General features: G+C 49.7%; 2 protein-coding genes across 3 annotated transcripts in view; one reads left to right on the top strand and one right to left on the bottom strand.

Moving 5' to 3' along the window:
* Nucleotides 1-4,188, top strand: part of LOC122385455 (catalase-like) — a 37,796-nt gene extending 33,608 nt beyond the window's left edge. For both annotated transcript variants that reach the window (XM_043373748.1, XM_043373749.1), the window contains exons 4-9: nucleotides 675-967; nucleotides 1,348-1,527; nucleotides 1,848-2,192; nucleotides 2,496-2,668; nucleotides 3,287-3,485; nucleotides 3,715-4,188. In XM_043373748.1, coding sequence (XP_043229683.1) covers nucleotides 675-967; nucleotides 1,348-1,527; nucleotides 1,848-2,192; nucleotides 2,496-2,668; nucleotides 3,287-3,485; nucleotides 3,715-3,843 — 1,319 coding nt within the window. In that variant the 3' untranslated portion in view covers nucleotides 3,844-4,188. The remainder of the gene's footprint in view (nucleotides 1-674; nucleotides 968-1,347; nucleotides 1,528-1,847; nucleotides 2,193-2,495; nucleotides 2,669-3,286; nucleotides 3,486-3,714) is intronic.
* Nucleotides 4,189-4,238: 50 nt separating this feature from the next.
* Nucleotides 4,239-27,201, bottom strand: LOC122385488 (tyrosine-protein phosphatase 99A-like; the record flags this gene model as incomplete). The annotated part of the gene is made up of 14 exons (XM_043373822.1): nucleotides 4,239-5,229; nucleotides 5,462-5,597; nucleotides 6,557-6,696; nucleotides 6,961-7,104; nucleotides 7,541-7,659; nucleotides 9,559-9,730; nucleotides 10,146-10,324; nucleotides 11,213-11,319; nucleotides 13,170-13,336; nucleotides 16,775-16,900; nucleotides 17,790-17,986; nucleotides 18,571-18,842; nucleotides 22,880-23,034; nucleotides 27,085-27,201. Coding segments are annotated over 14 exons (2,184 nt in total), but the record flags the coding sequence as incomplete, so codon positions are not given.
* Between the last annotated feature and the right edge of the window lie 173 nt (nucleotides 27,202-27,374).

The raw sequence follows: 27,374 nt of genomic DNA, 5'->3' as shown, positions 1-27,374 counted from the left end.
TATTTTTGGGGGTCAAAATCCAAAAATTTCGAAAATCCGAGATAGCAGTTTTGTAGCCCCGTCTTTTCTCTACACAACCACGTAAAGAACTTTAAAATTGCTTGTTAACTGTAGAATTGGTGAGCGTTTCAAGATGTCATGTTTTTTGCTCATTTTTACTCGAACATGACCTCAGTTTGACCTCAATAACTCCTGACCTGAGGTGACCTGTGATTTGAAATTTTGTGTGAAGGTGTCAAATTGATGTCCGGTAAGGTACCCAAAATTTGGCGGCGCTGCGCGCCGCCGTTTTCTCGCTATTTAAGAAAAACCACAGGGGGGGGCCAAAATGGCCCCCCCCCATCAGGGCGCGGGTTAACCTAACGCCCTTTATTACTAAGCACAGTTGTAGGCAATCGATTAAAATAGAGACTTTGCCGTTGTTAGATTGAAGTTACATCGAATTGAATATACCTACTTTCAGTTTCTAGTCGATAAATTATTGATCTTCACAAATCATTTCACAAACATTGCTCTTCTCACCACCACCCCATTATTACAGCGCTCCATTTATATTTATACCCAATTACCCAGTGTAACACGCACTTCTCCTTTCATTCAGGCTGTCATTCATAGCGTCATTCATACGAGCATAGTTATGCCTTCATTTCATTCATTCGTCTCGTTTCCGTCAGGCGCCTTCGGCTACCTGGAGATCACGCACGACATCACCCAGTACAGCTGCGCCTCCGTGTTCTCCGAGGTCGGCAAGAAGACGCCCCTGGCCATCCGTTTCTCGACGGTCGGAGGCGAGAGCGGCTCTGCCGACACCGTGCGGGACCCGCGCGGCTTCGCCGTCAAAATCTACACCGAGGAGGGCAACTGGGACCTGGTCGGAAACAACACGCCCATCTTCTTCATCAACGACCCCATCATGTTCCCCAGCTTCATCCACACTCAGAAGAGGAACCCGGCCACGCACCTGAAGGTACGGTTGCGTTTATTTGCTTTTTTAGTGACGTACTCGAAAGAGCTAGGACGTGCCAATGGTAACTGAGATGCTTATGCGCACCGCGTACACAAATTCACAATACAACCTGTTCAAACGTGATATCCTTATTTGTCCACGATATCATTGCGTAAGTAAATCCGTAAATCCATCCGAACATTTATTAATCGTAGTTACTCGTGCAAACTGCAAACTGCAAACTGCAAATGTCCAATGTTCAATGTCAATTTCAAATGTCCAACGTAGGTATCCAACTAACGGTAAACGTTAATCTTTTTACGTAGAGTTCCCAACCAAGAACGGCATAATCAGTGCCCAACGCAGCAGTAATCTAACGCAGCGGCCTCTCTTTTTGTCAGGACGCCGACATGTTCTGGGACTTCATCACGCTGCGGCCGGAGACGATGCACCAGGTATCGTTCCTGTTCTCGGACCGCGGCATCCCTGACGGTTACCGGCACATGAACGGATACGGATCACACACCTTCAAACTGGTCAACAAGGAGGGCAACGAGTACTGGGTCAAGTTCCACTACAAGGTGAGCCAGTGCTGAATCAGGCATGTGATGAAAAGTAAATAGTTGTACGGTTGATTATGACGGGCCCAGGTGCCCGCCAGGTACCTAACCTCGTTGCGAAGTAAATTTTCCAACTACAACTGTACTTATAGTTATCATCAAAAACAAATAGTGATGCCTAAAAACTCATTCAGGTAGCTTGCTTTAGAAGTTTGTGTATCTTTTCACATGTATCTTTTGAAACGGTTTACGAGTTCCTCCGCTTATCAAATTCGTAAGGTAACCAGAGAAGAGACTCGAATACCAGTCACTTTTTAACGCCGCTTTTCTTTGTTCCCCAGACTGACCAGGGTATCAAGAACCTTCCCGTCGAGAAGGCCAACGAGCTGGCCGGCAGCGACCCCGACTACAGCATCCGCGACCTGTACGACGCCATCGAGGACGGCAACTTCCCCTCGTGGACGCTCTCCATCCAGGTGATGACGCCCGAACAGGTGGACAGCTGCGGCTTCAACCCGTTCGACCTGACGCGCATCTGGCCGCACTCGCAGTTCCCGCTCCTGCCCGTCGGAAAGATGGTGCTCGACCGCAACCCCAAGAACTACTTTGCCGAGGTGGAGCAGATCGCGTTCTCGCCGGCTAACATGCCGCCCGGCATTGAGGCCAGTCCCGACAAAATGCTGCAGGTGAGGGGAGAGGGAAGGGGGAATAGGGAGGTATCAGGTAGAAGAGATTGATAGAGAAAGGGGAAGAAAGAAGGATAGTGAGAGAGGGAGAAACAGCGGGGCGAGGGAGAGAATTGAGGAAGAAGAGGGACGCGAGGAAAGCCCGCTCCAGAAGCTCAAACAAAATTAGATATATATTTTATGACATTGGTGGACTAAAGTGTATCATATTATCTCCAGTAAATCGCTATCTAACCATGCTTATGCCCGTTATCACCAACAAAGCACTACTCAGACCATCTAACGCCTGTGCCTGTCTTACAGGGTCGCCTATTCTCGTACCCGGACACACACCGCCACCGTCTGGGCCCCAACTACAACCAGATCCCAGTCAACTGTCCGTACCGGGCCCGCGTCAAGAACTACCAGCGAGATGGGCCGATGTGCGTCGACGGAAACCAGGCGGACGCGCCCAACTACTTCCCCAACAGCTTCAGGTGAGCCAGCTGATAATCCGGATTAGTTTCTACATTTGTAAGTCAGATAAACGTCAATCGGTCCCCTTTCTTCTGCTTAATTGAGCAGTAGACGCAGGGGAATAACTGATGGTTGGGAAAGTTGGGCCAGTTTCCGCCTAAATGCAGCCCCGTATTGCAACGCTTCAACCGAGGGCCTCTGCACTTGTATAACGGTCACAGCTGGGACAGATGTTCAACAGAAGCTTTACCACTTGACCGTTGCCTATTGTTCCTTGGATAACGGCATGGAAAATGTAAATGAAACACTATTCATTTTTCGAGCAGACGTGATCAGTGTCACTTCGACGCATTTTTAGCTTGCTTACAGTAAACTGGAATGAGTGCCGCACCTGCCTGTAGATCTTCCGAAACAATTCAGTGCATCAAGCGACACATTTGATTAATAAATAGATCCAAGCTTACCACAATATGCGCTTCTGAATGCGCGTTATTCGTTTCCCCCGCCAATCTCGGCTGAGTATTTACATTCTATCATAGACCTCTGTATACCTCCGGTCTATGTATGGCTCCCTATGAGTCGACTTCTCACCTGATTTCAGCCTGACTTCCCCACTGACATCGCTACCCGTTCCTCAGCGGACCTCAGGAATGTCCCCGCGCCAAGCAGGTGGCCACCCGACCTAAGGTGGCCGGGGATGCCGACCGTTTCGATGAGTTCGACTCAGACCTGAGTCAGGTGCGTGCCTTCTGGGAGAAGACACTCAATGCCGAGGAGCGCGCGCGGCTGGCGGATAACATCGGAGGACACGCCAAGGACACGCAGGCCTTCATTCAGGTTAGTGAGGGGAAATAGACGGTGAAGTTTTGTTTTTTGAGTCACAACTCACAGAGCTTGGGATTTCGTTCGGTCATTACCGTGAAGAGCAGGTGCGTTCGAAGAGCAGGTGCGTTCGAATTTTTCGCTGAATGTGCCTTTTTAGTTCGTTACTTTTTTATACTCCGACATGCAGTCGCCAGCCAGCTTATGCTGGGCACATTTTGATGGTGTTTTGCTTCCGTTTCAGGCTCGCATCGTGAAGAACTGGAGCATGGTGTGTGAGGACTTCGGCGCCCAGATTCGAGACGCCCTCCTGAAGCACAACACCCCGAAGCGAGCTGACGAGCTGAAGGAGCTGCTGGCGGCCGCCGCTTGAGCTGTGGATCCTCATCGACGTCACCAGCGGCGATAGCCAATCAGCGTGATCAAACGCTGGTCACGTGACGGCCGTGGACCAATGAACGCGAGTCTGTGACGTATTGGTGACCCGGGATGTAACTCATGGGCGGTGTAGCGGTGTTGGTGCAAACCGTTCATTTATCTCGTCAGTGTGCGTAATCAACGCTTCATACCAACTGAGGTCATAGAGGTCGCGAGGAAATGTTATAATCGTTAGTCTGAAAAGGTAAGGAGTTTTAATCTATTCACTGTTGTGTTTCGCTGTATTTTAAGGATGAGGTATCTACGTCATTTGGAAATAAAATATATTCATTAGCATGTCTTCGGTATTTTCAAGCGATAACAACACAAAGGTCGATGCAAACATTATGACTATTTCATCCTCTGTTTATTTATAACAACACTGCACATACAAATGTTTTAGTCAAGGGCAATGAGTCGCTCACGTTTCAGTTGAAACAACCTATTCCTTTTATCATGAACCAACCAAGCAAATGGAATACACAAACGTTTATCGAACCTACGTAAGAAGTTTCCTCCATATGACTTATGAATTACGATAAAAAACCACATTCACGACAACGGGATAAAGTACCCAAAGTAAAAATGGGAATGCTTCTTTATATTTGAGATCATGGAGTAGATGTACTCGTTCCTACATCATATAAATGATATGATGGGTTACAGCACACAAAACTGATATGATGTCTCACCTCCAAAACCCATTCACCGTATAATGCCACATCACGTATTCAATTTTCACCACCCTACTCATCGGATTTACATACCCTGGGGCCGCCACTAGCCCTCGTATGGCTCCAGTTCAAGTTCACTATAAGCTCAAGTAGCACAACGCACCGTATATCGTATAAACACTTCTGGGATTGGTCACCTAAAACACTTGGCGAGTCTGTTCCCGTAGTCAAGGTGATTCACCGGGCCCTACACCCGGCAGAACTAATCAGCTTCGCCGGGAATCTCTGTCCTGCGACTGAACGCTGAATATGTGCGATCGCCGGTCTTCATGCCCAATCACATTATTACAGCACAATCACGACATGCGATTGGCTGTTCGCTGATTGAGTCGTTTCTGATTGGACACCTATGGATTTCGCCGTCAGCGATTGGCTGCCCGCTGAGCCGTCACCCTGTGATTGGCTGCCCGCGGCAGCTATGAGCCTATCTCGGGCGCTGATTGGCCGAGCCCGTCTCACACTATGACCCCATCGACGCCGCTCAGTTTGACCTCCAGTTCGCTGCGGTTCTGACAGATACTGGTGCACGAGTCGCTACGGTAGAGGGCGGCGGAGCGCCGCACCGACAGCCACGCCTCCACGGCGTGGTACAGGTACAGAAACTCCCGCTGGGGGCACACAAAGAATAAAGGTCATATACGGGTTTAGGGTCACACAGGGGTACAGATACAAAAACTCCCTCTGGCAAACAAATAGGGTCAGGGTCATACAGGGGTACCGTTACGGAAACTCCCGCTGGGGGCACATGACGTTAGGGGTCACATGTCGTACAGGGTCAGAGATCACGCCAGTGTACAGGTACAGAAAGTCCAGCTGGGGACGCAGGGACGTTAGACGTACCATGGTTTTCCAGATGCCCGGCCTCCGCTGGTGGTAGAGCTTGGCGTACGTGAAGATGTCGAAGGAGCCCTCCTGCCGCAGCTGCCTCAGGGCGGTGCTGAGCACGCAGAAACTGGCACCCTCGGTGCCGCCGTACCTTCATGGCAGACAACGGGGCAAGAGCTCAGCATGCAATACATTAATGTTATGATACAACACGTAATTAGTACCGCTAAATTACGATTTCATGTACAGCCATGTACTTCTTCACGTTCAAACTTTCTCATTAAAAAAAAAAAAACTTTATCATACAGCCTTTCCAGTAACGTCGGAGGCATATCTTTACGAGCGAGCGACAATGCGCCAGTACCGCCTACCGTTAGTTATGAACAGTTGACAAGTTACATCACAATGAGGATTACATTACCGAGACGTGACTGGTCAATGGTGTGCTCTTTTCGATACGTTCCCAAAATGTGGTGTTGCTCAAAGGTTGGCCCGTTGTGGGTCGATGCGGCACAGGCGGGGTTAAGAGTAACTATACGAACATTTCACGGACTTCTGTTCTGCCAGAGGCATGTGCCTAGCACGATAGAGTTATTGGCGTCGAGGTCAGCCAGGGGTCTTATTTAACGGCTTATGGATCTTACATATCAGTGGTTGACGGGTGCGTTCAATTGAAAAAGTAATTATGCACTAAGTCAACCAAAACAGCGCTTGATACAAGCTTGAAAGTCCTTATGATTTGCACATTACGCATACCTGCTACCATCCTCCCCCAACCACAATGCATACACAGCAGGGATCCCCAAGGCCCAAAGTAGGCCGTCCACCAACACATAACATTTTGACCCCAGCCTCTGTTGTGTTCGCTGTACTGTTCCCTCCATGCAGCACCTCGCTGCCCCACTGCTCCGCTGCCCCGCTATCCCGCTATCCCGCTGTCCCGCTGTCCAGTGCTCCACTGCCCCACTGCTCCATTGCCGCGCTGCCCCGCTGCTCCACTGCTCCGCTGTCCCACTCTCCACTGCCCCGCTGCCCCGCTGTCCCGCTGGTCCCCCTGTCCCGCTGCTGTCCCACTGCTCCACTGCCCCGCTATCCCGCTGTCCCGCTCACCTATCCATGACAACTAGCGGGGTGTGCCGCTGTCCCTGGATCTCGGTGACACCCAGCACTCCCTCCAGTATCGCGTCTGTGGAGCACTCCTCTGGCCAGAGCGGCAGGTGCACTATCCGCACTGTGAGGTCGTCATCGCCCTGCGGACATCGGGGGCGGTGTGACAGGGTTGACGCACTGGGCTGCATCAGGGATTTGTAAACATAATTTTTGTTTGCAAATTTAATAATGTAGCTTCTTGATTATAAACAAAAAGAATAATACAAATATATGCTTGGATAACATCTTCGTAAGGAGAGGTTCGACGTCAGAGCTCAAACGAGAGTTGTGAGTTGTGGTGTGGTGGCTAAGATGTGGCCTTTGAGAACTTGAGCTGGTGGTCGAGCTGCTGCGAGTGTGCTGACCTCTGTCGACTCCATGAGGAAGGAGCGGATGATCCACGACGATTTGTAGGTGTCGCTGCAGTCGGCGCTCTCCGACATGTACCGGACCACAAAGTTGGCTCCGGTTAGCTCCTCCTCCTCCAGGGGCCAGAAGGTGCCGAAATCCTGACGGTGAAGAGCAGCACTCACATTACTTATGGCAGACTTATGCTGTGACGCACACGTTATGAGATGTAATTCACATTGGCACACAATGAAGTACCTAGGTATCTGACAGGTCTCTTTGAAGTTTTCAGTCACCGAGGCACGATAAAGTCATGGTCCAGAATGGCATAGAGTATAGGGAAGATTTCCGAAGAAAAAGTCCCTTTACTTAACGCAATTGAAGGTAAACATATGAGACATTGACCCCACTATCTTTCTGATATCGATTCACGAATGCTTTCATGTCACGGCATGTGATGGACATTTAACAGAAGAGGAGTAGATGCGTACAGGGCCTCCGGTAATAACATAAAGGGCTTCACGTCAGGCTCACTAAAAACTTTTCGGGACTGATATCATGCCTACACACACTTCTAATTCATTCCCCTGTACTGACCTCCGGTGACAGGCAGGTGGCCGTAGTGACCCGGTAGTCCCACAACATCTGCCAAAAGTCCAGCACCGTGCTGGCCACTGGATGCTGGGTCAGGATGTACTCCTGCATCAGACGGTACCCTGGCGACAGAAAACAGCTTGTAGTTAGGTGACCAGGTAAGCTGAACTGGGGAAGCCCTAGCAGTTACCTCAGCAACGACTGTGGTCATTGCGCATACGTTGGCCAGGCAAAGTATTGATCAGCTTGGTCACTTGACCTCCACCCCATTGCTGAGTGGAGACCAAAGACCAAACGATGCGTCGAATGGACGCAAAACGACACGGACGTCATTAATTGTAGCAGGGACTTGACCTCTAAGTAGCGATATTACAACATCGTGCCTAAATCTAACAGGTTTCTATGGAGGGAAGTGATGCAAAGGAAAGGCTGTGAGAGTATTGTTTTCTATATAAATTAAGCTTTTTCTGTAAGTGGCATACACCGCCACTCTTATAGCCAACTAAAGCCACGAAAATCCTTTTCTACAAGGCGTAAGGTCCTGACGCGGTGTTCCCCTCCGCTGGCCATTAGCTCCTGGGACCGCTCTCGACACGGCCACTTCCGTTATTAGCGTGCTCTCAGCTGAAGGCTTGGCTCACCAGAGTGGTAGGTAATGTACTCTAGTGCCACCGCTGCCTCCTATGAACCGCATTGCTCTTAGTGCTTACCATGCTTACAGTCTGACACAGGCCGAGCAGAGGTAAATTCAAGGTAAAGCAGCGAGCTTTTATTGTGATGCTTCGGCCCGCGTATTGCTAGGAACCTCTAGGAGCACAATTATATTCAATACTTTATTGAAAAAGGAACACCTTTTTCTTGGCCAACTGGCAACAACTACTTACTCAACAGTCAGCAATAGGGAACGCAGTTTCTCTTGATCGGAGAAAGAGAAAGAGAGAGAGAGAGAGAGAGAGAGAGAGAGAGAGAGAGAGAGAGAGAGAGAGAGAGAGAGAGAGAGAGAGAGAGAGAGAGAGAGAGAGAGAGAGAGGGGGGGAGGGAGCGAGGGAGAAAGGGAGAGCCACGTCTCGCCTTCGGAGCAGTGTGTGCATTGTGCATTGTATATTGTTAGGCATTGGTTTCCTAGGAAACACTGGTGCAGCGGAGGCTGTGTCGAAAGACCTTTCTCCGCTCGGCACCAGCCTTTTTCCTGAATGCCACGTCACGGCCGGAGACAGAGCTCTAACTACCTGAGTGCTGCAGTGGAACAGGTGAGGCGTGTAACTTCACCTCAAGTTAGTGGACCCACTGGCGAGGCCAACTTTGATGTGCCGACAACGACAAAGGTGACGCCGATAGAAATGTAAATTTGTCGGGCCTGTCTTCTACTTGAGGTAGATCAAGCGGTTTTCAGATATAAGAAATGCAAATTGGAGTAATCAGCGGCGTGGCGACACATGTCGTTGCTTAACTCAGTGAGAAATTCAAGTGATGCCAGGGAGATCAAATAAGGCGGACATAAAGATGAGAGCTCAGCAAACACCACATCTAACTGACAAGGTGTTAAAACGTAAAAATGCGGCCATAGCGGTTAACGAAGCACCGCTCTCTAGCTCTTTGGATTTGTTCGTTATCTAGCTCTTAGCTCATTAGTATCTGCGAAGGTCCCACTACCGTTAATCACTTAAATACCGTTTTTCCGTCATTGCCCTTCCATTGTCCATAGTCCTTTCCGTCGTTTCCTTGTCGCGTCGTTTCCTCACGGAAAGATAACCGATCCCAAGACAATTTACACCTCAGAAACAACGTCGTCATTTCAACGCATTTCACAAACCCAAACCATCGAGCGCCTAATTATACCTCATAATTCCATCGCTATGCTAACGTTACCCGTCGTTACATCACCATTCCGAATTCCCCATCATTAGCTCATCATAATCACTCTAGTCTCCACCCCATTATTCCCCACTCCTCCCCACATTCCCCCTACACCCGTCCCTCACCCACCATCACCCACCCATCACCCCACCATCCCCTCTCACCAGGTAACCACGAAGCGTTGATGTAGTCTCCTCCGTCGGTCGCGGCGGCCGTCTTCAGCCGAACTCGGGACGTCTCCATCGGCAGATAGCTGATGCTGCGGTTTTTCGGCTCGTTACACGGCTTGGCGGCCGCCGCTACCAGGTATAGGTTAGCGTCCATCGCGATAGCTTGCTGAAACGAGGCAGACGGATGTGAAAAGATACACGAGCAATGCTCGTGTATCTTGCTCGTCGCTCGTCGTCGATGCTCGTCGAGCATCCTGTTGTTAACGATGATCTCAATGGAGGCATCATTGGTTACGACGAAAAGAAGCCGGATCGTCTTTGATCGATGCTGCTAACATACCATCAATTGCCAACTTAGGGACTGCGTACTGGTAACAGGTAATCTGAATTTTTTGAGATTGCATTTTCAGCTTATGCTGTTTAATTTTATTTTGTAAATTTCCTACCAAATTCGAGATTACTTCAAGTTTATTACGTAAAAAACACAACTATAATGAAAATTATCTAGAATATGTACCGTAAATTAAACTTTGCTGGAACACCGGTCGTTCCTAAAAAGTAAAACATTCATGCCCACCCACCTTGTACTGTTTCTCTGCGGGCGGGTAGGGAAAGCCGTCGGCGGTGGCCTCCAGGTGTTCGATGTAGCGTCGGACGCCGTCGCGGGTCACCAGAGTCTCCCCTGCCGTCACCCGCTCCAGCAGGCAGTCGTGCAGCAGTGAGTACTCCTCCACCGTCGGCAGCAGGCTCGGACACTGGCCTGGAGGACGGGAGATCGGACGTCAGAGAGCTGAGGGCTGAACAGAGCGATAGACGTATCGTCCCGACTCTGTGTATCATTCATAGCGTAACAGGTTATAAATGTGCTGCGCTCGAACGAAATAAAATGCCTGACGGACCTGTTTAAAACTATCGAAACGGCTTATCTGGAAGACTGGAAAGGAAATTCAAAATTTTCTAGTTTGAACTTTCAACTGTTGAAGTAAATAGCTTAAAATTCAAACCCGTTTGATGTCTGGAAATTTGCTTCAAACTGATTTTCACTTTAAATTTTAGTCGAAAGGCACCTATGCAACATGCATGACGCAACAATAATCAATCACTTCCTGAGCGACTTTAACAAATTATTCCCCGACAAATTCTCTCCAAAATCCTTTCTGCTTTATTTACCATCTCGAAGAGGGAGGGTACATCGAAATTCCGTAGCGGATCCGATGGATAATTCAGCAGGTTAGTGCGTGTTAGGGTTTTGGAGAGAACAGTAGCGGTCCGCCCCCGGGACCAAACTATGGCACTCGATCAACATACATTACAGCGAGCCGAGCCCACAGAGCCGGCGATGGAGCGCGAACGGAGGGGGGAGGAACCAGGCTGGGATCGAACACACTGTTATGCCGCCAGCAAAACAGGGTTGGCCGAATAATGAGGTGCCTGGTTGAAGATGCATTGCAGTAGCGAGACAGCGGCCCTAAAAGCCTATAAATACATATATGAGAATAAAAAGTAAATGTTAGTGCCTGATTCCGATATGGGCGACCACCCAGTACCTAATGGAGGTCTACATACATATGAAGCATCCACAGTACCGGTAGGGATTCCCACGCATTTCCAGCAAATGCGCACCTAGTCGCCGCAGGCTGGAACTCACCGATAATGTGTTGCCAGTAGGAGAAAACACCCAGTTCGCCACGGTAGTTCAGCTGGGTGAGCAGTGTCACCAGTCCCAGGTATAGACCGGCTCCACAGAACGACCTTCTGTCAACAACACATTGCCGCTGTGTGAAACGACGCACAGGAGACAAACGAGCTGCACAAACATACACTGCAGAATAAATACGCTACAACTACCCTGAAACATGCCTCAGGAAACAAATGTAATCTAGCGTCAACTAGCACCGCTGTCGTATGCACCGATCCGCCAAACAGCGATGCATCAAGCGGGCGGAAACTGCTGAGCCAACGCGGCAATAAAGGCCGTCGAGACGGCACCATCTCGGCTCAGCCATCGAGCGGGACCGACTCCCCCGGGGGCCTCCAGCCACCTGAACCCTAATCACAGCAGTAAGTCAGGCCCAAGTCTGCCAGCACAGGGATCGTCTGTCGCGGCATTTGAACGTGACTTGGAAGGATTAATTCGGCTCACCGAGCGGCCCGGTCCGGGCCAGTCGCTGGCGGCACTCAAAGTTGACACACTTCAGTCGCTTCAGTGTGCTCTCAGTCCCCGGCTAATGCCCCGGGCTTGGGTGTCTGCCGATATCTTACGGCTCATTGGGAACGATCCGCGCAGTACACAGAGACACAATGACGCAAGGACGGTCCAATTAGTAAGTTGAGATGACACTCGAGTATCGTTTGAACCCAGTAAACAAAGGAGACTGGAGGAAAAGCACGGATGGAGTAAATGATCTGCAGAGAAAATAGACGGGCATTGGACAAACAAAGCTTGAAACTAAATTAAACCGAAAAGGTGAAAATGGGCGCTGGGTGGATTGGAAAATCTAGGTATAATTGACGATCATGAAGGGATACTCGTGATTTGATGTTTGAAAACGGAGCGTCTCGGCTGACACAGCCTGTAGGGCAGCGACGACTCGGGCCGGCTGGTGAGGAGAAGGGGGAGGGGGGACTGTGGTCACGCGACAGACGAGCGGACCGCGCGGCCGGCTCGGCCATCGGCCGCCTCTGACACCGCTGATTTACCGCTCACTTTGCCGACCATCTCGGTGGCCAGCCGTAATTTATCGGCACCATGTAAATCAATTTCTGATGGATCCAGATCCGCCTAGAATAAACCAGTCGACAGATGGGCGCCTCCTCCCTCGGCACGCCGGCCACTTGGGGCCAGGGACCCGACCAGATTTAATTTTAACGTTCGGTTCACGTTCAGATTCACTTTATATGACTGTTGAGGCTCAGATTACTTACACGTACAAAGTGCAGACTAGTAGAGAGATGTTTGTAAATTTTGAAATTGTAATTCAACCGCCGGCTGTTTCATCGATAAACAACTATAATTTTGTCTGAACCATCTGAAGTGCATCGGCACAAACTTACATAAGTGAAGTCTTTTTAAATTTCAATCAAACTATTTTTGTCCGGTAGTACTTGGCGGCCTTATGTTTCGAGGAATCACGGTTCTTGATACACTGACTTTGTTACAAAAGCACACATCTCTGCATTGTTTATCAGTCGTCAGTGACCTGCACTAGAATCTAACAATTCTTGGGCTGTCGAAGTTATATAAGCTACTACACATCACCCAACTGTATTTAAACAACTGCATGTAAGTACATCACTCCACCCAGCATAACAAGGCGCTTCCTGCACTGTGGCCCTGTCGACAAGGTAACTAATCAGTTGTAACTGCTACCTTGTCTTTTTTGTAGCCCCTATCACTACTGTGCTACTCACCCGAAGAGCATAGGTGAACTCCTGAGGGACTTACCCGGATATGAGCATAAACGGACTCCTGATGAGGGACTTACCCCGATATGAGCATCAGCGGACTCCTGATGGGGGACTTACCCGGATATGAGCATGAGCGGACTCCTGATGGGGGACTTACCCAGATATGAGCATAACCGGACTCCTGATGGGGGACTTACCCGGATATGAGCATGAGCGGACTCTTGATGGGCGGCTCATGTCTCAGAGCGCGCTGCACGAAGTCCAGTAGCGGCAGGGTGTCCTCAGGCAGGCCGTACTCCGGCCAGTGGGTGTACTGGAACACCGTCACCAGCCGCTCCTGACGACCGCCGCCGCCCGATTTACCCTGCAAACAGCGACAGTGGCTGTCGGCTAGGTAAAGGACTCGTAGGCATGTGAGTTGTGATGACTGAATGTTATTTCTCATTGCTGTCCCCTTTCTTACATGTCCACTTCCTTACATGCCTGGTTAATTTCATGCTGGCCTCACTGACTACTGCCGAATATTTCCACGTCACATGTGTTTCAGCATGCATGATCATTGATCATCCTTCTTATGTAACAGCGTAGCGAAATAAATGATAAATTACGCGTAATATTTTCAATATCTATTTATATTGGCACTTTTGATGGTAAGTGATCCCTGTAATACGCAAGTCTGCAATACAATTACCGATAGTTTCTTTCGACGTATTTGTTCAATCATAACATAAAGGACGCATGAATCAACCGGCAAATTTCTGGCAACATTTGTGTCTGGTGTGCAATGTGCGAACAACCTACGACGTCATAGGCGGCGGAAGGGGGAGGGCACTGGGGCACCGTGCCCCCCTTTGATTTTGGCATTTTAACATTAGCCCTATGGGCGTTGCATGGAAAGAATGGGACCAAAAGTGAAAATTGTATAAATGTTAAATTCTCTGCATGGCTGGGTCTCCCATGATCACTTTACCTTTTTTATTGGGGATTGTAGTGGGGGGTCAGTCAATGACTTATGAGCTCATTGACTACTTTCTATCTTATGATTATACCATGCCTACATCCTCGCTCCCTTCTTGTCTTCTTTTTATTTCTTTTCCATTTCTTAGCTGGGAGTGCCGCGACATTGCTTTTTTTGTTTTTCTCTGGTGTTAACGTAAGGGTACTGTGTGTCCCTGGGTTCGAGGGTGGGGGCACTCCTGGTCACCTATTAATGGGTGGCGGCGTAGAAAAAAAGTCGGCACTGCCCCCCCCCCCTTAACCCGCGACCGCCTGGGGGGGGGTCGGATCCGACCCCCCCCCCTCCGTTTTTCTTGAATAACTCATGAACCGCTTGCGCTATCAACTTGAAACTTCGCATACCTTCTCCCCCATCAATTTGACGTCTCCTGTGCAATTTTTAAGAAAAAATTTTCAAAAATTTCTGAGATATATCGATTTTAGTGATGTAACTACATGGCGTTTTCAGTCAAAAAATGGTAAATGTTTAAAAAATCGCCAAAAATCGAGGTTTTAAGCAAATTGCAAATTAAGGACATGAAAAGACGCAGCTCAACGAGTTCTTTAAAATGGCTATCTCGGATTTTCCATAAAATGCGTTTTTCACCCCTAAAAATTCAAAAAACTATATTTTTTTGAAAACAGCTAATAAAATCCAAAATTTTGAGAATTTCCAAAAAACCGGAATATATGTTATAGAGCTCTATTAGAACATTATATGTCCCAAATTTCAACTTTCTATCTTGATTTTTGACCCCCAAATTGTAAAAAATAGCTCCAACATGTATAGGGCATGGTGACGTCATAAGCATTTTCGCGAATTAGAGGCACTTCTGAACATCGCATGTGAAAACAAATGGCACCACTAGATTCCTGGGACAAAGCTCGTCTAGAAAAGTGCATTTTTATGTCAAAAATAAAAAGTTGAAAAAATGACCTTTTTTCTCAGCCCTCGTTTAGTATAAACGATTTTTTATGCTTTCAATGCACACTTATCACCAGCAAAGTGACTTGGGGTCACATATAACCATTACCATCGGATTTGGCGTGAAAAATAAGCCATAAAACATGTGTCGCACGCCCATGTAGCAGAAAGTGAAAACCGTGACCTTTCGTGACCTGACCTGACCTTGACCCGTACTTACTATGACCCCTATACGCACATGGTACCTTCACTAGGTCTTTGAGGTCATTTGTGGTGAGTTTCGAGCAGCAGCTATCGATTCCGCTGTCCGTAAGCCTAATCATGCCAAACCCCTGAATTTGACCTTTGACCTGACCTTGACCCGAAAGTTGACCTCAATCTTAAAATCTTAAGAGTGCTTTGGGAAGGTCTCGTAGAGACCTTTCGAACGCCGCCTCGCGGGGCTCGATACGACCATTGGTTCTCGAGATAACAGGGGGGGGTCGGATCCGACCCCCCCCCAGGCTGATGTGGGTACGGAAATAGCCCAGGCGGTGCCGGGTTAACTGAAGGTGTTCCGCCGCTACTGTACGACATGCCAGTATAACATGCACTAATTCTGAAGCCAACGTTAAAGATACACTCCAATTCTTTACAGGTGTTAAAAACTGCGCCAAAACGTACGAGTGATAATTCACTTTCGAATAGTCCACCTTTTACTTTGTGATATCTTTGATGTCCTTTCCTTGTGTTTTGCGTTGTGCCAATGCGAAGCATTCGCAATTCGCATAAGCGCGATTACAGAACGGCATGATGCACTTCTGTAAGAGCACATCGGGATCTACGGGTGGTGGGCACTAGAGTATACATTACACACATCATAAATAATTATTGGTTGTTGGAAAACAGACGCCACATCTTGAAAGGAAACGCCTAAGACAAATACTGGAACTGGCATTGTCAACATTCTAGGTGTCAAAGAGCCACAGCCCACAAGCCACCTACATGCTAGGTGTGCGTGATAGGGACCACGTACCAGCTATTAGTCTCTGTACCATTACATTTGTATCACTACGATGAACATTACAACGCTCCACTCTTACGTAAACACCTAACCGTATCTGAGCCACCGCTGCGACAGCTTATAACATTGTCGCTAGATGGCACTAGTAGTCGGCGCCTGAAATTTATGCTGTACCGCACGGCACACAACTTGGCCGGCGGAGCTGGAGGCAGGAAAATGAATGCAATGCTAACAAACAAAACTAATTACGCAATATGTATGCTCCACCAGAATTGAAAGGAAAACAAGAATATGGTTTTCAAAGGTCCATTGCCGTTCTAGCAGATTTCGCTCCGGACTATGTGAACTGATATATTGCCGGACCAAACTTATGTTCTCTACGTAAATGCTGGAGTTGACAGTGCACATAACGATTTGTTTCGACCTTTTAAAAACAATGTTTTTAAAGAAGCTGAGTGGCATGACGCTTAGGTATCAACAAACTGATTAGGAATGACGGCAGCATGCATTCTTCAATGTCAAATGACGCCAATGTAATTGCGTGAATGTAAGTGTACAAAGTGAAAGCTTCATAGCCTATTCCACAAGATTTATGCAGTATCCACACCACCACCCTATACTTACTTCCGCATTCTAGCAGCCAATTCTATTAACACCCAATCCGGCTGCCACCTGCGGACCAGCCGGAATCATAGTCCCGAACTCCCACGTGGCAGCTACTTCGGTGCCGATAAAATTGAATTTTGCCCGACTGCGGCTGAGTAAAATCGAACCAGTCGCTACTGAGTCGAACGCCATCGTAAGCCAGCAGTGAGCCGTTCCGCGCCGTATTGAACGGAACGGAGTCTTATGAAGGACCCGCGCGGCGACGGTCGTACCTTGAGCTTTGAGACGGCGAGCTGGCGGACGCAGCAGGCGGCCAGCTGCAGCTCCTCTCGCAGCTCGAGCTGGAGGTCGCCGAAAGGCCGGCACGCGCCCCAGTCCGGCCACAGGCGAGCTGCCTTCTGCGGATACCAAATGCAAAGCGAGTGGAGGCCGAGTTATACATGAGACGAAAATACATGGCTGTGGTGTGGACGAAGGGATAAAGTAGGCATGTGATGTGTATTTACGATGCAAGGCAAAATACGGTGAATCGTGATTTTGTAATGGCCTTAACACATTTACTTTTACAATGGGAAATAATACATTCTTCATTGGCTGCAGTGGCAATGAGTTGGATCCTTTATGGATTGTCTTTGCAGCTCTCATTTCATATTAAATTTTGACACTTTCCCGTAATAGTAGTCTGTAATGAGAGCACATGGTAACTACATCGTGGATGAAGAAACATCGTATAATTCTTACCAGTCCTGCGTTTTACTGACCGAGCCGCCTCACACTGGCACTTTGCAAAACCATCTCGATCTCATCCAAAGTTATACTATGCCTTTCCGTTGTATTAACGACGCCCGTGGTGTATAAATACGCCACATCCCAGAGGGCTGCAAGGGCTCTGTTTGCGGCCAAGGGGATCAGAGCGAATTATTCAAATATCCACGCCAGCTTTGATTTAAGTCGGCGGATAAGAGCTGCAGTCCGCAGGAGGGCGGGCACAGAGCCGACCTGGCTCCTAAAGGGACTTTACGAGCGGCACTGCCAACGCGCGAAACTGCGGCCAAAAAACACAGCCGGCCGACCGGCCGACCGAGCGACCACTGCGCGGCTTCGCAATCGGCCAATGGAAATGCTGCTGCGACATGCTTATATAACTAGCTGCCTAATCAAGTTAATCACAATTAGAATCACATAAGTGATTTTTCACCATCCGTCACGCAATTAATTTAACACTTCTGCGAATAAGAAAAGATTGAATTAAAAAAAAAATGCATCGGGCCCTCGTTTGCTACTTACCTCGAGTGTGCCGATGATAACCATGCCCGTGACTCCTTGTTCCCAGGCGATTCGCCACAGGACATCGGCGGCGCCCGCTGCCGGTCTCTCGGTCACGATAAAGGCCCGTGCCTTCTGGTAACCGTCCACGTAATAGGCGGCTGGCACAGCGCGGCTGCGGTACAGCCGTGAGCTGACCGCTACACGGGTCAGCTGGTCTGTGGGGTCACAGGTCACGAGGTCAAGGTCAAGGGGCCAAGGTCATAGGTTTCAGGATCAGGGATCAAGGTTACGGTGTCAGGGTCGTAGGATAACGGTGCGCAGGTTAAATTGTCATGGATCATGTCCTCACTGGTCAAGAGGTCACGGGGTCACAGGATCACGAAGCCAGGGGTCATAGGGTCACGAGGTCAAAGTTACGAAGTCAGGTGGAGCGTTTGTGGATGTTTCTCAGGGCGCATCAAGACTGGTGCACAGTGTGCCCCGAAGGTCAATAAGCGGCCAGGTAATTAAGGTAGGAGAACCACACTCGCAGGAGCTTGATTGCTCCACTGGGACTAGGCAACAATATCAAAGGTAATCAACGTGAAATTTACACTTCTGGTGTAGTGAGCGACCTCCGGCACATTGTATCAGCTAACATAATTAGTAGCTGGTACACGGTGTTAATTTCACGCACAGTTGAAAACAAACAGCCCATCAGTTAAGTTTGCCGATTTTCCAAACTTTGTAAAATTGCTACCAGCATGGCGGACTGGCTCAACCTGCATGACTGAGTCGGTATCTGAGGGTCATCACTCACATTTATCTGAGTGCGCGTCGGGGCCGGCGCCCGCCGCACTCTTGGTGGTGCCGTTAGTTCGCGGACCGTCCGCCAGGGGCGCTGCCATCTGCAGGGTCTCCCACTCTCGTCGGCAGCCGTCGGCAGAATCGGCCCTCAACTGGTGAACGTGCTGACCAAACAGGTGGGCGGGTACGGCCTCGTGCGAGGGTGCCGCCCAGCCAGAGAGCACGCCGCCAGAGGCCGAGCCAGTCTTGTCGACCACCTTGGTCGGAGGACGACGCTGGCGACGTCTAACATCAGGGAGAGAAACTACGTCAAGGGACGGTGAAAGGTGATGGAGTGGCATCTCTAATCCTCCATTTGATCCGCTAGTCGTTCAACATTCAACATCATCATTTAACGTTCAAAACGAGATTTTTGTAGCTTATAGTTTTAGGGCGACACCATTTAAAAAGTGTCATCCCGTTTTCTCCATTTCCACGTTAGTGCTCAAACCGCAATGACCGTCTGTTTAACACCTGAGAACGGCCCCGCTCATCAGGTGGCTCCCATCCAAAGCATCGTGCTTAATTAAACACGCTCGTCGCAGACAGAGGCACTTCGTCACAAGTTAAACTGGAGATCAGAGCCAGCAAAAGGCTCGTGGATAGGATACTGGGTACAATAAACTCCCCGCTCCATGCACATACTGACGACATCATAAAATGGATGAATGGTGCCTTATTGGGCAATGGTATGCGGAGTTCAGGTTGTTATGCACTGTATTATGGCACTAGGGAATGCCATTACGTCGGTAGTAATAATGCTCATACACTATGGCAAGTTGAACGCACGTCAGTGTTCATAAAAACACCGCTCTATAATGATGGCCAGGCTGCATTTAGTTCAGCATGACAACTTCAGGTCCTTGTGCGTAGGCTGGCTAAAGTGGTGTTCACATTAGCGCAAACGTAATGGCAAGCAAATACATGGCTGATATGCATTTTTAATTGTTATTGGCATGTATAGTAGCACGGATCATGCTACTTCGTGCATGATCCGTGTATGCACGGATCATGCTTGCTTATGTTACAGCAAAGTATTTCATTGAGCTTGAATAAAACTGACATAATGCAGCTCATGTGAAAACGGAGTGCCCGTGCGGCTCTAAAACTTCACCCATCACCCGAATGACACCCTCCCCCGCCATTTGTCTCCGGAAATTTTCGATCACTGCTGAGGAATTCATTTCATTTCAGTGGCCGAGTTGATCGGCGCTGACATTTCCCGGAGCACCCACTAAACTGCGGCGAATCTGTGTCGGAGCGACCGAGCATCACCATTATGACTGGTCCGTACGGCGTATCGGGGCCGGCCGCCGCGGGCGGACGCGCGCGCCGACCGGCTTTGATCAAGTCAGACTCGATATCGCGCACGTGAGCTGACTTTCAGCGGCGGCCAAACTTCACTCGAACCGCCCGCTTCCCAGAAAGTCTGGGCGAACTTGTTTCAATGAGTTACTTTGCTCTCAGCGATTTTCCGCGCTTTGGCTCGCCCTAACAACCGCGGCGGCGGCACGTCGGAATCAGACCAGAGGCCTCTTGCACCAAAATCCTCTTGCACCAATGCTTGGACTATTTTGCATCGTATACCCAGTCTAAGTCTCAAATGTAACAATTTGCGTGCAAAATTTAGCAAGCACATGTAGGATTATGTAATGGGCTATTGCAAACAAATTTACCACCGTTAGATTAGCTTATTCTGAAACCGGTTTTTCGATTTTACCTAGCTAGGTAGTTTGGTGCAAGAGGCCTCAGATCGCCGCATATCGGAACGGAATATGACTAGAAACGGTGCCCGGTAGCGACTTCCGGCGGCCGGCGCTTTCAAACGAAGTTTCCAGAGACACCAGCATGGTAAATATGCACATGCTTGTTGCCACTGACTATGGCATTTTATTGCAATCACACTGACAGCATGGTAGAATGCTTTTAGCGATATCCCTTTATTGCTGGAAAAAAAAGTTTTTCATATTTGACGTGATTGTAGACAGCATCGTTCGTAGTCACTCTGACGACCGCTTCACTTGTTTATTCTACAAACTTCGTAGAATAAACAAGTGAAGCGGTCGTCAGAGTGACTCATTTCACCATGCCGTGCTCACTGAGCGACAACTCCCAGTACTAAAGGTCAGTTACAGCTAACAAGAGAGGTGCTGACAGAACTGATCTGTCTCATTGTCACAGTGACATCCTCATTTGTCTCATGTTCATCTCGGCTGAAAAGTCACCAATGGTATGCCATCTTATGTGCAAATGAACATTAAAATCTTTAAGCATGAAGCTGTAAGGACACACACTAAACATTCCAATTAAGTTCACAAAATATTCAAGCCGAGCTTTACCCTACGATCCGTTTTTTAACCTTTCCTCTCACTGGCGGGGGTGGCTAAGGGCTCGTGGGGAATGATCAGTCACGTCGGCAGTGAGGTGGGTGTGTGGGATTGAGGGAGGGTTGGGGGCCGATGGTCGGCGTGAGTCGGTATGGCAAGCACCTAGACACCCCCCCCATCCCCCGCAGCGGGGGCGTGCTCGGTGTCGGTCGCCGTTTTTTATCGGCGCCGTTGGCCCGGAATGGATAGTCCACTGATGGTCGGCCGTTTGCCCCGTAACGCCCGGCGGAGTGGTCCTCCAGCGTGGCCAGTCGGCCCACACACCGTCCGTAGACTGAGGTGGCCGAGTTAGCCGTGCTACTGACCGCCACTGGACAAAGATACGACCGCCGCTGGCCAAAGCGCTGGCAGGGATTGGTCAAATCTCTGACCGGTACGGGACAAAGCTTGGATCGGCATTGATAAAAGCTTGATCGGCATTGGTCAAAGCTCTCTGACTGACGATGGTTAAAGCTCTGACTAGCGATGTCTACAACGCCCACCGGCGCTGGTTGCACCATTGCACTGGTTTACGTTGGTAGCACTACTGGCCAGCGCTGGACGGACCACCGAATGGTGATATTCAGGGACCATGGGCCGTGTTATCAGCCGATAAATAACTTCACAGGGCATGGCACTTGGGTGCTGTTACCACTTTCATCTTGTTGACTGCTTTTGTATACACAAGTGTCGAAATTAACAAAGTCTCAAATTTAATCAACACTGAAGCAGCCCACGAGTATCCACGTTAAAAGACAGAATCATGCAACTTAGAAATACCGCCCGCGTAATGATTTAACAAGATTTCGTATGACCATTTCACGTACAATGCCGGGGGAGGCAGAGAAGTTAGTTATATCGTAATAAGTTTGCAGGATGTGCCCAAGTTTGACCTAATTACTGGCGGACTCTAGTCGTAGTCGTTCCTCACAGAAGGTCAGATGAGATAGACAACTCGACGCCGTCACCGAGTGGCCCCGCATCACCACCGCCCTCCATAATCCGACCAGTAGGTACGGTCCACTTTGCGAATTCATCAACCCATTACTCGCCGGGTTAGCCTGCAAGTAGTTGGCAGTCCCGCATAAATTACGCAAACTACACGCGTAAATGGATGGTGGGATGGAGAGCCAGACCAAAACAGGCGGACGGTGGTCGGGCAAAGCACCGCGACCAGCGCCCAGGCGCTCACTGAGAGAAGCAGCTGCGGTTCATAAGGTCTCCGGGATGAGGACGGTTTATGAGGATGAGCGAAGCGGCAGCTGCATGCATGGTTTAGTGGGAAGGACGTTACTGGTCTGCATGGACAAACTGAGCGTGGTGAGAGGCGAGTGGATATGAGGAGGGGGAGTCGATACTCTACAAAGAAAGGTCTGGGAAATCTATCAAATTATTATTTACAAATCATACTAAACGAGAACTCTGGACTCAAAAGGAATGAACGTCTGTTCATGCGTCACTCTTTGACCTAGAAATAATTGGTGAACTTCAACAATACACCTGTCGCCTACGGCCTTCTCGTCAAAACAAAATAAGAATTGCGTATCATTTGGCATTTGAGGTGAAGAAGTCAACACGAAACATTGCGACTGAAGTTGAAGGCTATCGCCCCGAAGACCTTGTAAATATGAAACAGAACGTGGCCAATTAAAACTAAAAAAAATGTTTTACCAAGTTTATCAAATTTATAAGAAAGTTCAGGGTAGGTATTTTCAACTTTACCTAAATGTGTGTTTTATAGGAAGGTGAGCACTGGGAATGTCTAAAGGCATCTACGTGTACTGAGTCTCACTGCCTACTGGTTAATGTGTCTGACTGTCACTGTGTCTGTATAACTATGTGTCTGTCTACTGTGTACTGTCTACTATCTACTGTATACTGTCTACCATCTACTGTATACTGTCTATTCCGACTGACCTCCAGATAAGGCCGCTGGCCGCCACGCCCACAATGCCCAGCAGGCAGGCCACAACGAACACAGCCGTCAGCTGTGGTCCGGCCAGCGCCGCCTGAGGTCGGTGCTGCCAGGTGCTGTAGAGCTGAATCTCCTCACAACCTCGGCCCATTCGAACCTGTGGGACAACAGCAGGTAACGATAAGGTAACGGTACGGTAACGGTACGGCAACGGTACGGCAACGGTACGGCAACGGTACGGCAACGGTACGGCAACGGTACGGTAACGGTACGGTAACGGTACGGTAACGGTACGGTAACGGTACGGTAACGGTACGGTAACGGTACGGTAACGGTACGGTAACGGTACGCTAACGGTACGCTAACGGTACGCTAACGGTACGGTAACGGTACGCTAACGGTACGGTAACGGTACGGTAACGGTACGGTAACGGTACGCTAACGGTACGGTAACGGTACGCCAACGGTACGGTAACGGTACGCCAACAGATTGCAATGCTTCCATGCAACATTTCCACCGAGAGTTGCAGGAGCGGATTTGGCGTTCTTCATCTGCAGCTGACGACAAATCAAATAACTTTGAGTGCGTCAAAAATACATCCATGATAAGTCACTGAAAACAGGTGAAAAGTAAGGATTTTGTTAGGTATCCTTAGGCACTTGGTTCGTACTCATCGTGCTCTTGCTCATCAATTGCTCGTACTTATCGAATTAACTAACAGACATTGGCCGAAAATATTTGCAGAGATGGTGAGTCGCGGCTAACGTTTAATTAGTTCTGCCAGCGGCCAGTCAGAGAGGCTCATCAGGCGCTGACGTGCCTCAGCCTGCCTTACGACCGGCCGTCGTCCTCTGGGCCCCTGCGGGAGGAGGCTCGCACCCGCCGCCGGCAAAGTTGGCACCATCAGCGCTCCGCCGCGACTCAGCCCACCACTGGATCATCACTGGCGGGTAGCGTGACGCGTGTGCCAAGTTTGCCGCCCTCCCCCACCGGCCAGACCGCCCTCCGCGGCTGGCCCCAACTAATTGCAGCCACCCGAGTCCCGCAAAATGGCCAATTTCGACACGCCGCCGACGGCATCGATCAGGGGTGTTTGACAGCGGCAGAGGGAACCAGAAGAGTGGAGATAAACTTCTGATGCTGGCCCGCCGCCGCGCTGTCGACTGGGGATGTGCCAGACGAATCAAAACAACGCGCTCCCGGCGCGCCGCCCAACCCTGAGAATGCTTCGTATTTCAGCATTATGTTGGCAGGCCGGCTTGAAACAGCAGTTGGTAGCGTGTCGGGTGGCTTTTATTGCTGGTATTTTTGCCCGTGAGAGACCAAGTCCAGACGGGTGTTTATATCACGATATGAGCCAAACCACTCGAGTTTTCTCGTGCTGCAAATCAATCAGCCATCGAAAGTAGGAAGGATGTGGAAAACAAGCGTGACAGCGGAAACAAAGCTTGACAACGGATGCGGACGGCACTTGTTTACGGTTAGAGCAGGGCACAGACGCACAGCTAACTATAGGCATAGGCAGGGGAGGAACGGCATTGTCAAAGGGTCATGATCCACTTTGAAGGTATAATGTCGGCGGGAGCAAAGAGACCAGAAAAACCCATCACATAACTGTAAACCAGTCAGACAGGACACACAGGACAGGTCAGGACAGCAACTAGGACACAACAAGAGTGAGGACATGCCAATGCGGGCTAGCCTGGAGCCCGGCGCGTCGTCAGCCAGGCGCGGCATACCCGTTCCTCATTGAGCGGGCCTGTCTGGCCGGGACGGCGGCCCTGGCGTGCTGACCGTCCGCGCCAGACAAACCCGAGCGGGCCGTCCCACAATTTACGGCGCTCTGTAGCACCAGCTGAGAGTTAATAAGGAGCTCAGCGCGTCCTAAACGCCCGGAAAATGGCCCCTGATGGCAGCCGGCCCGCGCCGAGATGGAGCACCGCCTCGGTAACGCTGGGTCCGCTCCATACACGACATCACACACAGTGACGTCAGCTCATCACATCACACACCCGCGGCACTTGGTTAACCGACTGACGTCAGAACAAAGCGAGCGGGCGTCCCTGCAGGCGACGCATGATAATAAATTATATAAAAGGATCGACTTAAGGTCAGGATTAAATACCGCTGCGTGCTACGGGTTCCATGCATCGAAATTTAACTATACGTAATTCTATTAACGTGCAAAATTATTCCTTCAGAACGGTTAGCTATGCTTCACAAAATGTCATTGTGTCAAAAGTGACATCGGCGAAAGTTTGGAACTAGTAAGGAAAATGCTTTCTTAAGATGAAAATATACATTTTAGAAAAAGAAAAGACGTAGCTGTATAAACTGCTTCTCTAAAGCAGGCTTTATCGAAACTACCACAACGTTTAGATAATAAAATACCTATTGAACATGAAGATCGCATGCATTTACGGGACATAGCTGCATTATGCATACGCATTCAGGCAAGGTCGTCGAGTATCCTTATCAATGCACGGTTATAGCAGTTGTTGGTTTTCAGAGGTCTGGCAATAGCAGTAATGCACTTATGTCAGCCCGATCATCACTAGTATTGAGCGGATACCCCTCCTCTGCAGTGACGCCCGGTCTCTTTTGCAGTGACATCATTAGCAGTGACACCTCTCCTCTGCAGTGGCACCTCTCCTCTGCAGTGGCACCTCTCCTCTGCAGTGGCACCTCTCCTCTGCAGTGGCACCTCCCCACTTCCGCACTGACACCACGAACCCTCTCCAGTGACACCCAACCCATTCTAGAGTGACTCCCTTCAACAGTGACATATCTCCAATCTCCACCCATCCGGTGACACCCCACTCCTCTCCAGTGACTCCACGCCCCTCTCCAGTGACACCCACCCCTTCGTGCAGCGACACCATGCACTTCTTCCGCCGCCCCTCGCTCGGCAAACGGTGCGGGCGGCGCCTTGCGGGCGGCGACTGAACGGGCTGTTTCGCAAAACACACACCATGCTAAAGGTCAGCAGCCTCGAACCGCGACAGAAACGTATCGGCAGCGTCCACAAGAGAGGGTGCGCTCTTTATAACGAGTCAGCGCGCGCCGAGGCATGCCCGCCTTCAGGGCAGCCGCAGCGGAACTGGCACGGCTGTAAAATGTCTCATATAAACCGTTATTACGGCACATTTCTTTTGTTGTCTCCACAATCCAGCTGGGTATTTATGCGGCGGCTGGGACAGCCACAAAGCCGCCATTTTTACAGCCGCCGAGACGGACACCCACAAATGTCAACAGATATTGTCAGCTAAATTACATGACGCCATTCTGTGTACGCTGCAGCCTCAGCGTCAGCGTCCGCACTTTTTCTCTCTTAACTGCCATTATGTAATAAAAACAAATTGTCGCCACGGAAATTTGACCGCGGGTAAAAAACAATGTATGAAACATTTCTCGGTCGTGCCGGCACACCCGGTCGTTTGTTTTCGCCGCGTTTACGGTAAACACGGGAGTGATCTAATCATGATACAGTAGTCCCCAGTGGGGGCCATATCTGTGGTGGCGCCTCCCCGGCGGTTCATATAGCCCAGACGGGTAAACAGATTTCTGACCGCTGACCGTTGCTGTTCGCCCGCCTACAGGCTATTCTTGTGCTCTGACATTTCCGGAGCGCTGTGCCATACAAAGGAAAGGTCAGCTCACACCAACCGTTCTCCCGGCCACCCACAATAGTGAATCAGTTCTGCTTCAGTTCGGGAAACTTGTCTGTTTCTGGCCCAGAGCAGTGGTTCAGTACGCTTTCCTGTGGGAAAACACTTGTGGGCACGTTGCACTATGATGTGGTTGACCTATAAACCAAGCTCTGTAATGTTAACCATAGTGCTCATATTTCTGGAGAGAGAGAGAGAGAGAGAGAGAGAGAGAGAGAGAGAGAGAGAGAGAGAGAGAGAGAGAGAGAGAGAGAGAGAGAGAGAGAGAGAGAGAGAGAGAGAGAGAGAGAGAGAGAGAGAGAGAGAGAGAGAGAGAGAGAGAGAGAGAGGAGAGAGAGAGAGAGAGAGAGAAGAGAGAGAGAGAGAGAGAGAGAGAGAGAGAGAGAGAGAGAGAGGAGAGAGAGAGAGAGAGAGAGATAGGAGAGAAGAGAGAGAGAGAGAGAGGAGAGAGAGAGAGAGAGAGAGAGAGAGAGAGAAGAGGAGAAGAGAGAGAAGAGAGAGAGAGGAGAGAGAGAGAGGAAAGACAAGTTGCACCTACCTTTCTGGGCAGCGACTGTTGACCCTTGTACAGCTTATTCTCGCTCAGCCGTGAAACCGTGGCTCCCTGAATTCGTATCTCGTACACTTGTCCAGCAGTCAGATTCGGCAGATGGATCTGAAACCAGCCGAGAAGACCGTCACATAGCAGTCCGACAGTGCTTTGATGGCCTCTCTAATGGACTGGTGGGGGCGCGACTGTAAACGGCGTGACACAGGCACGGCGAATCGCCCTCAAGCCGGGGATAAGGCTATTCGCCCTGTCACTGTGACCAACATAAGCTACAACTA

Source organism: Amphibalanus amphitrite, unplaced genomic scaffold (genome assembly GCF_019059575.1).
Source record: "Amphibalanus amphitrite isolate SeventyFive unplaced genomic scaffold, NRLGWU_Aamphi_draft 000220F_arrow, whole genome shotgun sequence".
NCBI classification, from domain to species: domain Eukaryota; kingdom Metazoa; phylum Arthropoda; class Thecostraca; order Balanomorpha; family Balanidae; genus Amphibalanus; species Amphibalanus amphitrite.
Note: the sequence above shows the minus strand (reverse complement) of the source record. Positions and strands in the feature narration are given on the sequence as shown.